Source organism: Podarcis raffonei, chromosome 9 (assembly GCF_027172205.1).
Source record: "Podarcis raffonei isolate rPodRaf1 chromosome 9, rPodRaf1.pri, whole genome shotgun sequence".
Taxonomy (NCBI): Eukaryota; Metazoa; Chordata; class Lepidosauria; order Squamata; family Lacertidae; genus Podarcis; species Podarcis raffonei.
Window position 1 is genome coordinate 39,041,823 of NC_070610.1, and position 15,248 is coordinate 39,057,070.

Here is a 15,248-nt window from a genome sequence, read left to right on the forward strand (position 1 = left end):
GATATATGGTTCTTGTATACAGGAATAAAATGAATGGCGTGCTCTTGATGATCTCTCTCTCTCTCTCTCTCTCTCTCACACACACACACACACACACACACACACACAGAATGTGTGTCACAGCAAGGGGTGCCTATTTCCAGCTCTGGCTGATACGCCTGTTTCTGGACTGAGATGGACTTGCCTTGGTGGCTCATGTTAAGAGTACTGTAATGTAATCTCTGTAGGGCTACCGTTGAAGTCAATCCAGAAAGCATAGCAAAAGCAGAACTCAACCTCCAGAGGGCTGACTGATGCACCTGTTGCGATGGTGCAATGGCACATTTTCACTCCGGCACCGTTGGGCCGGCCCTCACTTAAATATAGTCCCTCACAGTACACCAGTTACACAAATTTCTACAAATTACCTCAGATTATCTAGTGGGGGACTTGTGTGAGGGAAAACGTCATAATTTGGAGTCTCAGGCAGGATTTGATCAAACAAACAAGAAAGATTTTATTAAACAAAGGAAGTTTATGACACAAAGCGGGTAAAACAAAGGATACTTCAGGTTATAATGTAATTTCAGGTAACCGTTCACCTAATAATACTGATACTAAATCTAACTGATGTTATGGACTTCTAATCAAGCACAACTTCTTTTAAACTTCAGTTGCTTGCGTTCAGTTACTTCACTTCAGGTAGATGTTACAGGTTTGTTTTGTTTTTTTAGACTAAAGGGTAAATGCTCACCTTATTTCCAGTTCTTTCACTTCAGTTCTTTCTCAGTTGCACAGCTGTTGCTGCTTAATACTTTGGTTCTTAAACAAGGTGGTACTTCCTGTCAGTTACACACCCCTTTGACAACCCTACTCCTGAGCTACTTCAAGTAACAGACCCAAGGGATCACCACACCCCTCTTAGCTGGTTTGGGAGTCTTCTCTTTTTGTAGCACAATCTCTGCCCTCCTGACTGGAATAAGACCTAAGTAGACTGTATCTTTCCAGCTTCTACTTCTCCTGGCTCAGCCTCCCAGTTAATTCCTGGCCTATTACTCTCACAGGACACCACACACTGTCCTTCACATTAAGCTCAGAGACTCCTTTCTGTAGCTTTTGATATATTCCTCAGATGTTTCTACCCAGAACCAACTCTCTCTCCTCTCACTCCCTATCTCCCAACCTGAAACCTGTCTCTCCAAATCCTCTCCTTTTCAAGTCCCTCTCCTGGAACCCCAGCCAATCAAAAGCTGCCATTCGTTAACCATTTACTGGCAGGGGGAAAGGAAAAGGAAACACTTGGTGACCCAACCTGCCCAGCAAAACAAACGTTTCCATCACACCTGTGCATATTACATACGTTTTGCAGGATCTCCGTTGGCCACCCCTTTGTTAGTAGGCTCAATTCAAGGTGTTAATATTGACATAATAAAGCCCTGAACACCTTTTCCCTGTATAAACCAATGGGGGTGGGGGAGGAGAGGGGAAGGCTTTCACTGATACAAGGGTTCTATGAAGTGGCACCCTTACTGTGGAACGCCCTCTCTAGATGCAAAGATGACTCTTACTTTGGGGCTTCTAACATCCAGTTGAGACTTATTTGTTAGCACAGGCCACTGCTGGAAATTGAATGTTCAAGGTCCTGTTACTACTGTAACAAAGAACTGGTTTGAGGATCATAGAAAGTGTACTCTTTCACTGTTGGTTTTAACACTTTGATAATGCTTTTTTTTTGTGTGTGTGTTGTGTTCTGATTTATATAACATTTTGTAAGCCACTCTGGGATCTACTATTGATGAAAGAAGTTTGAAAGTTCAATGAATGAGTAGAGAAATAACAACAATAATGGAGCAACATTGTTGCCTTCATTTTTTTACTCTTTTTTGGGGGGTGGGGGGTGCCGTCATGAACCGCTCGTGTACTTAAAAAGTTTACCATTACAACACCACTGAAAGTTGCACACGCTTTCATAGTACTATATCTTGGCATATCTTCTCCTATTACACTATCTCAGTCTGGCACAGATAACACAACAACCTAGACTAAAGCAGACTCAAAACAAAGCTTACCTCACCTTTTCCAGAACAGATTCATACAGTACAGCCATTTGGCATTGAAGTAAGCCCTCTTAAAAATATGCTTACAATGGACAGAATCAAAGCATTCCTAACTGGCTGGAAAAATAGAAGTCACTTCACATGTATAGTTAATTTTATTATAATATTCACTTAAGAAGAAAATGCTCCATATGGTTCTATAAAAAATAAATGGTTTCCAAGGGAACAAACATACTGGCTTTACTAATTGTTCTGAATATAAAATATGCTCTCAAGCTACACTATTTCCAAAACCTAATTTAAAGGCATGGCTGAAAGCATGTTCTCTCTTACCTCTTAAGACTGAAATCATATACACACCTACTAGGGAATAAACCCAATTCGAACACCGGGGGGGGGGGGTCCTACTTCACATTAGACGTGCATCGGATTGCACTGAAAGTTAATTCACTACCTTTAAGTGGTCTGGTTCACCTAATGTGGCCAGACTTTATATGCCATCACGCCAGGTCAGGATATGAAGCTTTTTAAAAAACAAAAAATGGCCCTAGAATTTATATTTATTTACAAAGAAAACTGCTTGATAAAACAGAATTAATTATAGGGCCACAGTTAAGAACAAGTTGGCTACATTTCATTCTGCCATTTATTTTTGTTCCTGTGGCTGAGGGCTGACGCAAATAATGTTTCATTCATTCTGCCATTATAATGAGAAATCAGAGAAAGGTGGGATCTATGCCTTATAGTTCAGGTGACTGATTTGAAACTTGGCAGTGTAGGGGAAGGTATGCAGGGCTGTCTTAAGCATATGCAGCGCTGGGGTGCAAAGATCCACCCAGCACACAGACACCCCCGGTTTCCCAGTCCCAGGAGGGCGGACCTGGCCAGCCACCTCAGCGTCTTGCTGGCTCAGTCACCCCCAAACTCACAGCACAGAGCCACCCGCAGCAGAAGAGCCCATCACGGCACTCCAACCGATAGGCAGGCTCTTCCCCGGACTCAACTCTCAGGCCCCGGACTCTCGGCCTGGCTCCCATGAGAGCCCGGCACCCAGGTGCCCTGCACCCTTAGCGCCTATAGGTAAGACAGCCCTGAAGGTATGTTTAAGGATGGTCCATCTCAAAGTTGGGAAATAATTTATGAGAAATTATTTATTTTGAATGAGTTAAAAGTTTATAAGGTACTCTGGCAAGTTAATAGGTGTTCTGTGTTTTCCTTCCATAGGCTTTGCTGGGGTGCTTTTTTCTGCAGAAAGATGTATCCAATTATACCATGTGTTTTGGAAAACTGGTTGTTCTTCTGTTGCACAGAACTGATGTGTCTGTCCCAGTGAACAAACAAATCTGTGAGTAGGGTCCATACCTTTGCCACCTACAGCCATCCAGCGCCAAGGTATTTGTGAAGCTGAAACTAACCACAGGGCAGGATACCACACCATATTAATAATGCGTGTTTGGGGTGTGGCCCTTAACAGCCATAATTTCCTGGCATTTTGAAGCCTGAATTAACATGGGAACCCTTTAACACAGTATGTTAAACCCAAAGGTGTTTTTTAATGTTGCTGCTGTTTTTTTCATTTTACAAATCATGTCAGAAAAGCATAATCCTCTCTTCTGTCTGTTCAGCAGAACAATGACCTGCATAGAAACCAGGTTTTACTACTGTATTTGTTTAACAGTCAGAATTACATCATGAAAAATTATTATAACAATTGTAAAAAGGATGCCAAAACATCAGCTGCACTCTAAATACAGAAAGAGAATCAAGCATTTCTGATTCAAGTATAGAAAATGTTTGCTGGCAATACTTTTTATCTGCATATTTGAAACAAGACAGAAAGCTACTACTGTATAGAAAACTGCATTTGTTGTCTCCAAGCTATGCAAACCCTTAACAATATTTTTTTAAACACTTGTTATTTAGAAGCACCAAAAAGAGTAGGGGAGTAACAAAATATGCTGAGAACATGCACACACATGAGCAAATTGGAGACAAAAAGACAATCTGTGCAATTTTCCTATGTTAATTAAAAATACCATGACATCAACAGGCCAGAGGAACTTTCTCCATTCAAGTGTTCTATTCACAAACATCCACATTGTCAGATATGCTATAATACACACTGGCAAGTAATTCAAAATTTTCAACAAAAAAGTTACAGTATTCATTATTACTCCCTTGCCCTTGCTGGGCCTCTACATTCCTAGTTTTCATGTCCAACTTCACTTCAGTGGAATGTTATTCATCATGAGAATAAATGCTGAAAATGTTGCGCCAATACCAAAAAAATAAATAAATCCTGGTGAATCCAAGGTTTATTTAGCATAAACTCCCAGGTCCTAGTCTGACATTCTAACCACTACATCACACTGGCTTCCTAAAGTACTTCTGCTATGGGGCAGCTATATAAATCAAAAAGGTAAATAAATATGGGGAAAGCAAAATGTCACTTAGAGAAGGATCTAAAATATTTTCCTTGAAGCTTGAATTTGTTTAATTCTGGATTGTTTTATTTGATGGTTTGATGTGTTGTATATTGCTTTGAATTTTTTTCTTTAAAATATAAAGCAGTATAGAAATGAAAGGAATAATATTAATAATAACAACTAATTCCATTGCAGCAGAAACAACAACAAAATGACACCTAGACAATCTGTTGCAACGACCATAATCTACATGTAAGGTGTCATTTGGCGATTAGCTTATATATCTGAATTTCTAACACTGATAATGAGTCAAATGTGACCCTGCGCCCAAAATTCATTATTGCCCCACCCACCAGTTCTGTATGGGCAAAGTAGGTATGCTTCCAATCTATGCATTAAATAACATATAATATTTTATGCCATAAGACTGTTAACCATAAACACCACACCATGGACAATACATATGGATCAAATAGAAGGATTTTAAGCCAAATACTAGGCAAGGATTTACTTCATGGGTGAAGGGAAACCAAATTACAAAAACTATAACAGGAGCTGCAGGGCAGAGGAGATGTTAATACTTTCAGACACCTGTGTGAGCTTCCACATCTCTGGTGAAGAAAGAATGTTCATGAAAGAGTAAGCATTTCTATCTCATCTAGAACCACCAGCATTATGAACTCACTTGTTTAAAACATCTTTGAGACAAGCCAATGTACTACTCTGACAGTCTAATCATAAGGAAAGGTTTGCTGCAATAGCCCTCAGTGTCATCATTGTTTAAGCACCAGGCTACATTTCTATTAGGGACGCGGGTGGCACTGTGGGTTAAACCACAGAGCCTAGGACTTGCCAATCAGATGGTCAGTGGTTCGAATCCCCGTGACAGGGTGAGCTCCCGTTGCTCGGTCCCTGCTCCTGCCAACCTAACAGTTCAAAAGCACATCAAAGTGCAAGGAGATAAATAGGTACCGCTCCGGTGGGAAGGTAAACGGTGTTTCCGTGCGCTGCTCTGGCTCGCCAGAAGCGGCTTAGTCATGCTGGCCACATGACCTGGAAGCTGTACGCCGGCTCCCTCAGCCAATAAAGCGAGATGAGCACTGCAACCCCAGAGTCGGTCACGACTGGACCTAATGGTCAGGGGTCCCTTTATCTTTTTACATTTCTATTGTTCATTCCAACTGCAGATTCACATCACCTTTAAATAAACAAACAAACAAACATTGGTTTTTGTCTCATACTGCTGGATTTTTTAAAATGAAGTTCCATTATTAAACCCGAACTGATTGTTTGCAATCTTATGCACAGTTGTCTGGCAGTAAGGCCAACTGAATATTGTGGTACTTACTTCTGAGTGCACAAGCATATGAATGTGCTGCCCTTTGCTTTCCCTGTTGGAACAGATTCAACGGTAGTTCTTTGAAGACAGCGAAGTATTTCCAAAACTTCATAACTGCGGCAACTTGTGTCTCAACAGAACACAAGTTGCTATTCGGATCAACTAGGATATGGCATGATTGGGCATAAGCCTCCAGATGTGAAAACCAGGGCTTGAGGGGCTCTCTCATCACAAGACAAAAAGGCTCAAGGAGGAAAATAGCCTGAAACAAACTATCAATATCTACTAAAGAATAAGGCTAAGCAATATATTATCTCATAGATTCTCCAGTCCTCAGAGTGCTTCAGCTTAAGTGCTATTCATTTCAATGGTACTTGCAGAAGCACAGTTCATTTGGGGCTCAGGTGTGCTGTATATCAAAACAAGGAGACTCAAGAGCAAACAACTGCTGCAATGTCTTATTTATAGGGACTCAGTTACTGAAAGGCGTCTTGAGCATTTGGAAGGGGCAGATCTACTACAATTGACTTGTGTTTTCCAAAAGGATCCTTTTTATTTCATTGAAAGGAAAATAGAAAGTAACTGCAAAGAATCTTTTGAAGTCTCCATGAAAAGCAGTTTGCATGCTGTTTTAGCAGTCTATTGCAGATGTTAAAGAACAGTCAGGATTCCCTTGGGCAGAGGATAGACCTTGAACCCACTTGTTCCTTTTAGGGTTTAATTCTAAACACTAAGAGATTTATTATTTTCATTTGGCTTTGGATAGATTCTAAGCCCTGTCTTTGTCCTTTTGCTATTTTATTGTTTTATTATGATTCCATGCAAAATATTACAGCTGTATACAACATGTAACAAAATCTTTTGAAAACTTAACAGTTAAAAAATGAAAACATTTGAGCTTCCCTTCTTTCAATGATTGTGTTTGATGATGTAGAGAAATAAGAAATACTTTATTTTCCTTTACCGATCAAAAGCCAATGTTTCATTTCAAATGTTTCAGAAAGAAAAATCACTCACAGCCAATCACAAACAAACAACCACACCCTAGGGCAACCCCAACCTCTCTCACCACTAAAGAAACACAAGTGAATAGCAGAGAACCTGCGCAAGCGACGCTGACACAAAACCCCACATATATTAAGTAAAATAGAAACATCGCCACCTGACCCCACCCCCACTCACCTTTCCCCCCTCCACCTCCTTCCCCCTTTTCTTCCTAATGCCTCAACAAATGAAACTGATCTGTAAAAAATGTTACAGTGATACCTCGGGTTAAGTACTTAATTCGTTCCAGAGGTCTGTTCTTAACCTGAAACTGTTCTTAACTTGAAGCACCACTTTAGCTAATGGGGCGTCCCGCTGCGCCGCTGCTGCAGGATTTCTGTTCTTATCCTGAAGCAAAGTTCTTAACCCAAGGTAATATTTCTGGGTTAGTGGAGTCTGTGACCTGAAGCGTATGTAACCTGAAGCGTATGTAACCCGGGGTACCACTGTACTTGGGGGGGGGGAGAGATTGCACATACTTTTGTAAACCAAGAAAATCTTTAATAAAAATACATTAAAAAAAGAAAGAAAAATCACTAAGCAATGTTTCCTATAGATGAATGTATTTCTGAAAAATATATTTGGAGTTATCAAGGAATGGGACAGCTTTTACCATTTCTGATACTCTGCCTGCATTTCCAAGACATGCAAAAGCAACTCACAACTATTAGATAAACTGCAAATGAAAAACATGGTAAACATATAATTCATACATATGCCTTTTAAATACTCCTTATTTATCCTCATTTCCTTTGTTCCCTTTGCACACAAAGCAACTCTCCAAATCTCCTCCAGAGGGTTTCCCAATCTTTTGGAGAAGATTTGGTGTGTGCTTGGGACACTGCAGTGCAAAAATTGCATCCCTTCCTTTTCTGCTTATGGAAGCTTTCTATCATGTGATACCACACACTCTATGTATTATATTGTTTACTTTTAAGAATAGACCAAACAATGACATTTGCAGATAAAAGGGGGGGGGTGAGAAAAAGAAGGGAGGACTGGGGAATGGTTAATTTGTATTCTATGAGAAACCCTTTAATAAAATGATAGCGGCAAAAACAATCCTTAACTAACACGCACAACTGAATGTAAAAATTGTGATCTAGAATAACTACAACTTAGATCAAAATAGCTGTGCAACCAATTCTACATGCCCAGCTTGAGCTTGGACTTAGGTTTCTTGAACAGAAGATACTACACCATGATAGATCACAAGTGACTTTTGAAAAATAGAAGTGTTCCAAAAGCAGTTTATAAATATAGCAAGAGATATGTGCTATGCAAAGTAAAAGTAACAATCTCACTGAAATATCAAATCTTTTAAATACTCTATACCAAAATAAAAGTTGACATCAGACCAACTTGATTGCATACTTTGTTTAATATATTGTGATTAATATGGTGGGTTCAAGTAAAGACATACAATAAATGAAACACAAAAATAAACTGAGAGATAGTAATCCTGAACAAACAAATAACAGAATTAATCTCCTTTTTTACATTTACTGTATAGTCTACCATTCCTTCTAGTAATTCAGAGCTGAATTTGTTACCCCACAATATTCACTATCACGAGTCAGGATTAAGCTGACGTGTGGCTATTTACCCATCTCAGAACAGAGCAGAAATTTGAACCTGGGTGTTTAAAATCTCAAACACTCTTAGCAGCTATATAAGTGGAACCTCTACGAACAGAGATAAAAACCTTCTAAAATCTCTCTTGTAAAGCATCTCTTGTCTAAGCAATTTGTCACCTGTTGTTTTAAGCATCTATTTTCTTCTTGCCACCCAACTAATGTTAATTTCCATTAATCATGTCATATCTAAAATTTAGATTGCATTTGTTCTGGCAAATGCCTATTAACCTTTAAGGTGCTCCAGAGATAATAAATTGAGTTCACTGTCAATCAGTATGAGTGATGTTTTAAGCAATGCCAGTGAAAAAGTTCCACTGTATATTTCACTGTAAGTTTTTCAACTATTTTTTAGGACAGTATTACAGCAGGTCCTATTACAAGATACAAGGTACTGTATAGTATTTTATCTGAATTCTTACCACTTACCTTAAACATAAATGTTCAATTTTATCATTTTTTTGTTAAAACATAAAAAATGAATGTTTGAATTAATGCTTTGAGTTGAATTATCATTTGCTAGAATTTCACCTAAAGTCATGAAAAAGAGCAGATCATAAGGCCTGAATACATTACAAAACATACTTCTTTACACCTATCAGCAACTTCTAGCATGCCAGACAAACATATGCCTATTTGAACCACATTACTTTCAGTGGGGTGCACCTTTCTACACACATTCCATTCATATCCCAATGTAGATGTTGATTCACACTAAGTGCATATCCAAATACGCAAACAAAGTGTGGATTCGAATTTGTGCCCTTTTGATCTAGGGGTCTCAGTAGACAACAAGCTTAACATGAGTCAACAGTGTGATGCAGCAGCAAAAGGGCTTAAGCTATTCTAAGCTGCATCAACAGAAGTATAGTGCCCCAGTCAAGGGAAGTCATAGCATCACTCTATTCTGCCTTGGTCAGACCGCAATTGGAGTAACGTGCCAGCTTTTGAGTGCCCCAATTTAAAAAAGTTATTGACGAGCTGAAACGTGTGCAGAGGAGGGATGATCAAGACTCTGGAAACCAACCCCAATGACAAACAGTTGAGGGAGTTGCGCATGTTTAGCCTGAATATTAGGAGACTGAGAGGAGATATGAGAGCTATCTTCAAATATATAAAGGGCAAGAAGATGGAGCAAGCTTGTTTTCTCCTGTTCCAGAGGCTAGGACTTGAACCAATGGATTCAAGTTACAAGAAAGGAGATTCTGACTTAACACCAGGAAAAGCTTTCTGACAGTAAGAGCTGTTCAACAGTGGAACAAGACTCCCTTGAGAGGTGGTAGACTCTCCTCCCTTGGAGGTTTTTAAGCAGCGGTTGGATGGCCATCTGTCATGTATGATCTAGTTGGGATTCCTGCATTGCAGGGGACTGAACTAGATGACCCTTGGAATCCCTTCCAACTCTACAATTATATGATTCTATGATCAAGCCGATACCGGGGCTAACAGAAAAGAAGGGAATGTGATTGTGCTGACTGACACACCCCATACCGTCTTCCATCCTGTACCAAAGGGTTCCTCAACTGTCTGAACAAGTTTCAGGGGGCGCTGCAGGGCTGCAGGGAAAAATTAGCATAACACTGCATCCCTTCTTCATCCATTAGGCCAAGAGCCTTTTGTGAGCAGAAGAACACATAAGGGATGTAATATATCTAAAATTTTATGTAGTGCAAACCAGTAACTTCTGCATTCAGATGCACATCTAATTTATACTGTTGACTTCCAACATACGAGCACAAGGTTGTGTGCATGTACAATCGCCTTCTGGGATCAACATGTAGAGATACAATCCTCCAAGCAGGGCTATTGTGCAACTTCTGTTCGTTTTAAGGAGTTCACCTGGAAAGCAGCTCAAATCTTTTGAAATGAATGAATATTAAGCTGTAACTAACTGATCACACTTTCTGGTAGTTAATTCAGGAATTTATAAAATGGTCAGTGAATACTGTTATCAGTAACTACCACTTTTTACTAAACACAGTTCTGCAACTGCTTGGTATGATACACACGCTATACATTTGGTTACTACTGCTTTTTAAATCATGATAGAATACATGCAGTTTCTTGTGGTTTTAATCCACATCTGTGTATTACCTTGCTGACAGCCTCAGGCAAAATGGCATAAAATTGATTTAAATGCTATGAGACACCCAAAGCGAAGGCACAGGGAAAGAAATCAAGAGAGACCTTTTCAAGGTTGACTTAAATCTGTATCAACCTGCTACTTGGCAATATTTTTGTCAGATTTTTCCTCTGTATCCCAGAATGCAAGATGAATACAGAAATCTTTTTCACACTGCAGCATTCGTTCATTTAGCATACTGGCTCAAAATTCATGTGGTAGCTACACACACCTACTTGAAAATGTACATTTTATTTCATGGACTTAAAGGCAATTCACATTAACAATAGGTCTGTAAACTAGTTCTAGTGAATTAGGTCCTCTTTGCTCTTTCAAAGAACTGGAAATACAGCTTCCCTAAACCCTGTTATGTTGTCAGTGCTCTTCCTCATACACAACGCAGCACCTTGGCTGGAGAAAACAAAGGTCACAAGAACAAGTAGAGGCCTTCCACCCCCTTTGCTCAGCCACAAGTACTGATAAACTATTCTTTCTTGTCCTGGATAAAATACATATGTGCAGGGGATCATGGCTTGTATAGTGCAGGCATGTGAAGAAAGACTCCCCCCCCCCCCTACGTCCCACATTGCCACCACCTCTCTGATATTATCCACAACTGACAATAGCTTTTACCCCATTTCTAAAGTCTTTTTCTAACTTTTCAACATACACATTCCAAGAAAAATGGGGAAGGGGGGAACCAGCATCATGCTTTTACATTCAATGAACAGTACCACTTTACATTAACCATGAATGATCAGTTGCCAACAACGTGTCTCATGCTGAAGAGTTCCCTGTGTTACACTACAAACATGGAAAACAGGTTACTTAGTGATAGCCATTAAGCCCCAGAAGCAAGGTCATGTCCAGAGAAGATCCTGGTGACTGCTGCTCAGCTTTGAAACACTCTTCCTCCAATGGTTCAATGCCAGCGTATTTTTAAGGAAGAATACAATGCCTTTTGAATGGGGCAAGCACTGTGTGGCAAGAGGCGGGTGTGCACTCTCTTCAAAGCGTATGAACATAGGCTCAAATTACTTTTGAAAAGTGATTAGAGATCTAATTCAACGTGTGTTGATGAATGGACTCAAACCTGTAAACTATGTTAAGCCCCTCAACACTTTGATGCAATTAATTAATATTTCTTTCAATATTAGATGAGAACTATTTATCTTTAATTATGTGAAGTATAAAACAAATTCTAGTCATACCTGCTCCTTGGAAGAAACATTGATTCTTTGATAAATACTGAACCAGACAGAAGAATATACCAACAGGTCCCAATATCATCGGGGCTGTAAATAAAAACAAGAAAATGTTAGGAAGTGCAATTTGGGTAACAGACGCAAACAGAACATTATCAATATAAATCTACATGTGAGTTGCCCATGACAGACTGCTTTTTAAGTGGTGAATTTTCTAAAACTGATTCTTCCTCAACATGTAGTGGTTACATATATAGTGTTGTATCCAACTCAGTCATACTCAGGATGGACTCACAAAAACCAATGGAGAAAATGGATTAACTTAACCAATGGATTAGCTTGCATGTATTCATTTCATTGAATGTACTCTTCAGCAAGATTTAGTCTGATACAGTCCAATACTTTTATATATCAAAACAACCTTAATGGTACTTTGAATGCATTTGATAACAGCAACTGGCTTGTTAGAACTGTACAGCAGCCTAAGGCTGCAATTCTGTACACACGTATGTGGGAGTAAGTCCCACGAAATTCACTTGTTTATTCAAGAGTAAGTCTCAAACATAGGATTAAGCTGTAATGATTCACTCCTACAGAACAACCACACAAACACATTTTAATGTCTTCTTTTTTTTTCTTTCTCTATTTAAAGTCCCTCTTCTCTTCTCTTCTCTTCTCTTCTCTTCTCTTCTCTTCTCCACCACCCCCAAACTAAAAGCTGCTACTTTGTGCAAAATGTTCTGAGTTCTTTCCTGACAAAGTCAAGATTAGAAAGCTGCTTAATTTTGGAGGTCAGAACCAGCTAAGTATTTAGCTGCTGGTGGAGAAAACTGTTTGATCTTATTTCTTCTTGCAATATTAAAACACGTTTCCCGAGAGACAGGAAGATCCTTCTGTTGCAGAGCATTATCTCTCAAATTTTAAGCATACAATTTGGAACAATTTGGAAACCAGACTAGCTTCTAATGAATGCTAGGATTATGTTAAAATACTATTTTCTGCTATCTTTTACATTGAAGTCATTGGCCTTGGCACAACTTTTGTTTTGCCTTTGCAATTATGCCCATATTAAATTGGACATCTGTTTCTATAACTTTCATAACCAACACAGCCACCAAAGTGCGGCAAATATGTTTAAGGACCTGCATTATTCAATCATTCTGTAAGCATTAAAACCAAGTATAAGTACAAGTCACAAATAGTTAGCATGAACGAAAAGGGACCAGCCCATTGATTGATTGATGTGACAGCATGGTTATTAAAGTTCAGAACTAGTGGGCTAATTCCAGTTGAATGCACCACATCCAATTTCTTTTTATAAAAAGTAAGGCTTCTTTAAAATGGACACTGTGAGAACAGGACGCTGGACTATTGGCCTGATCCAGCAGGTGGTGGTCAAACAGCTCAGTTGGTTAGAGTTGGTTAGAACTGGTTTGGTCTACTAGTTGGTGTCTGAAAATTCTTCCTAAGAGGGAAGTCATTCACAAAAAATGTTTGTTAAAAAAGCTGTAAATCCAAGATTGTCAAAGTTTGTGCATGTTATTCATTCATTGCCTGTTTCACAGCAGCTGCACACTGGGTCAACATCATCAAGCCATTTGCTATGACCACAAAGTCTCTTTCCTGGTCCATTCACTGTGATATTACATCCTGTCCACCAGCAAGAAACCTTGCCACTAACATCCAATAATAACCCCCAACAACTGGCCGTAGGATTTGGCATATACCCTTTAGAAGAAATGAAGCCTGGTCTAGAAGCTACAAAACTATTTAATCATTATATAGCCAAAATCAGTGACTGGATTTTTGTACACACTGGTCCTAGTGGTTAAGGCTGACTGGAAGCTCCCTGTGGAAAAATATGTTCCCAATAAGCATTCTGATTTACTGCAGTGCAGACCTGGCTAGATCCCAAGACAACCTGGCCAACTGTCTAGCTATCAGAAGGTATAATATACCTCAGGGGGAGGAAGGGGGAGTGAAAAATCAACAGACTAGTCTGGCTGCAGCTACTCTTTGCATTATTAAATATCCTATTGGATGACTTTCACAAAGACAGTGGAAGCACAGTGCAAATGAACGTCCATAGCTTGAAGAGGCCTCAGCACACTGTTTGAAATTGGTACGCAGAACTCTGCAAAGGCTTCAAGAACAGACTTTACTTAAAATAATTTTCTAACATCTCTTCTTTGTCCTTGGAAACAAACATTAAGGACCAGGTAATACTCTGAAATCAGTGTTTATCATGTAACACAGGCTATGGTTTACACATTGGCAGCCCAAATTGAAACACAAACTTTTTCTCCCCCACCAACATTCACAGACACCTCTGCAGAACAATCGTGCTCCTTTGAAAATCAAGCCTTTGTATAATCATAAACCCTATGGTCCACGGTTAATCCTAAAATAAAAGCTGTTTCTATATCTTATTGCAGCAATAAAGGACACCAATTGCATTAGCTAATTGTCTAAAAGGTATTCTAAATTCTGTGGCTGCAGCCTCAAGTTGTCTCCCATATTTGGGTATACAAATTAAGCATAAGAAGCATTGTCATTTCACTGACTACCCTTGCTTTCTGGCTTCATTTTAAACTCCTCCTCCCCCTTTAAATCGATCCTACCCAGATTCCTTCTCTATTTCTGAACACTCCCATCTCATTTCTCTTTGTTCTCTCTTTAAATCTTAAAGCCTCACATCCTTTATTCTAACCATTTTCTTCCTGCTTCTTTTGGAATGCACTTCCCCTAGATATTCATCTCAGTCTTTGTCTTGCTTCCATTTTCTTAAGAAAACATATTTTCAGAATCACCTCTTCTTTCAAGTTTACCCTGATTAATATTGTTCTTATCGTTCTCGTTCCCTGCCTTACTGGCATTTTGTTTTGTTTTTTACTATCTCCTTCCTCCCTTTTTTCTTGGATTGCCAGTTGGAGAGCAGAGGCAATCTTTACCCACCACACCCTCTACAGCATTTACTATTGTTAAACACTTAACAAACCAGTTGTCATAATTATTAACCCAGACTGCTCGACCCCTTCAATTTTTTAAAAAAACCTCTTACTGGTTTGATTATAAATTCTGCAGAGACCACCTGAAGTACTATTCTCCATATGGGTTTGCTCAAGAATATAGCTTCTCTTGAAAGATATTTCTATGGATCCCTGTGCCATCTGCTAGGTACTTTGCAGTTGTGCCACCAAGAAGCAACCACCCAGGAGAGTACTGTATTGCTAGTACAGTGGTACCTCGGGTTAAGTACTTAATTCGTTCTAGAGGTCCATTCTTAACCTGAAACTGTTCTTAACCTGAAGCACCACTTTAGCTAATAGGGCCTCCTGCTGCTGCCATGCCACCAGAGCACGATTTCTGTTCTCATCCTGAAGCAAAGTTCTTAACCCATGGTACTATTTCTGGGTTAGCGGAGTCTGTAACTTGAAGCATA

General features: G+C 39.4%; 1 protein-coding gene across 6 annotated transcripts in view; it reads right to left on the reverse strand.

Moving 5' to 3' along the window:
* RAPGEF2 (Rap guanine nucleotide exchange factor 2) overlaps window positions 1-15,248 on the reverse strand; it is a 155,755-nt gene that overhangs the window by 80,293 nt on the left and 60,214 nt on the right. For all 6 annotated transcript variants that reach the window (XM_053402966.1, XM_053402963.1, XM_053402967.1 and 3 more), the window contains exon 4: window positions 11,813-11,896. In XM_053402966.1, coding sequence (XP_053258941.1) covers window positions 11,813-11,896 — 84 coding nt within the window. The remainder of the gene's footprint in view (window positions 1-11,812; window positions 11,897-15,248) is intronic.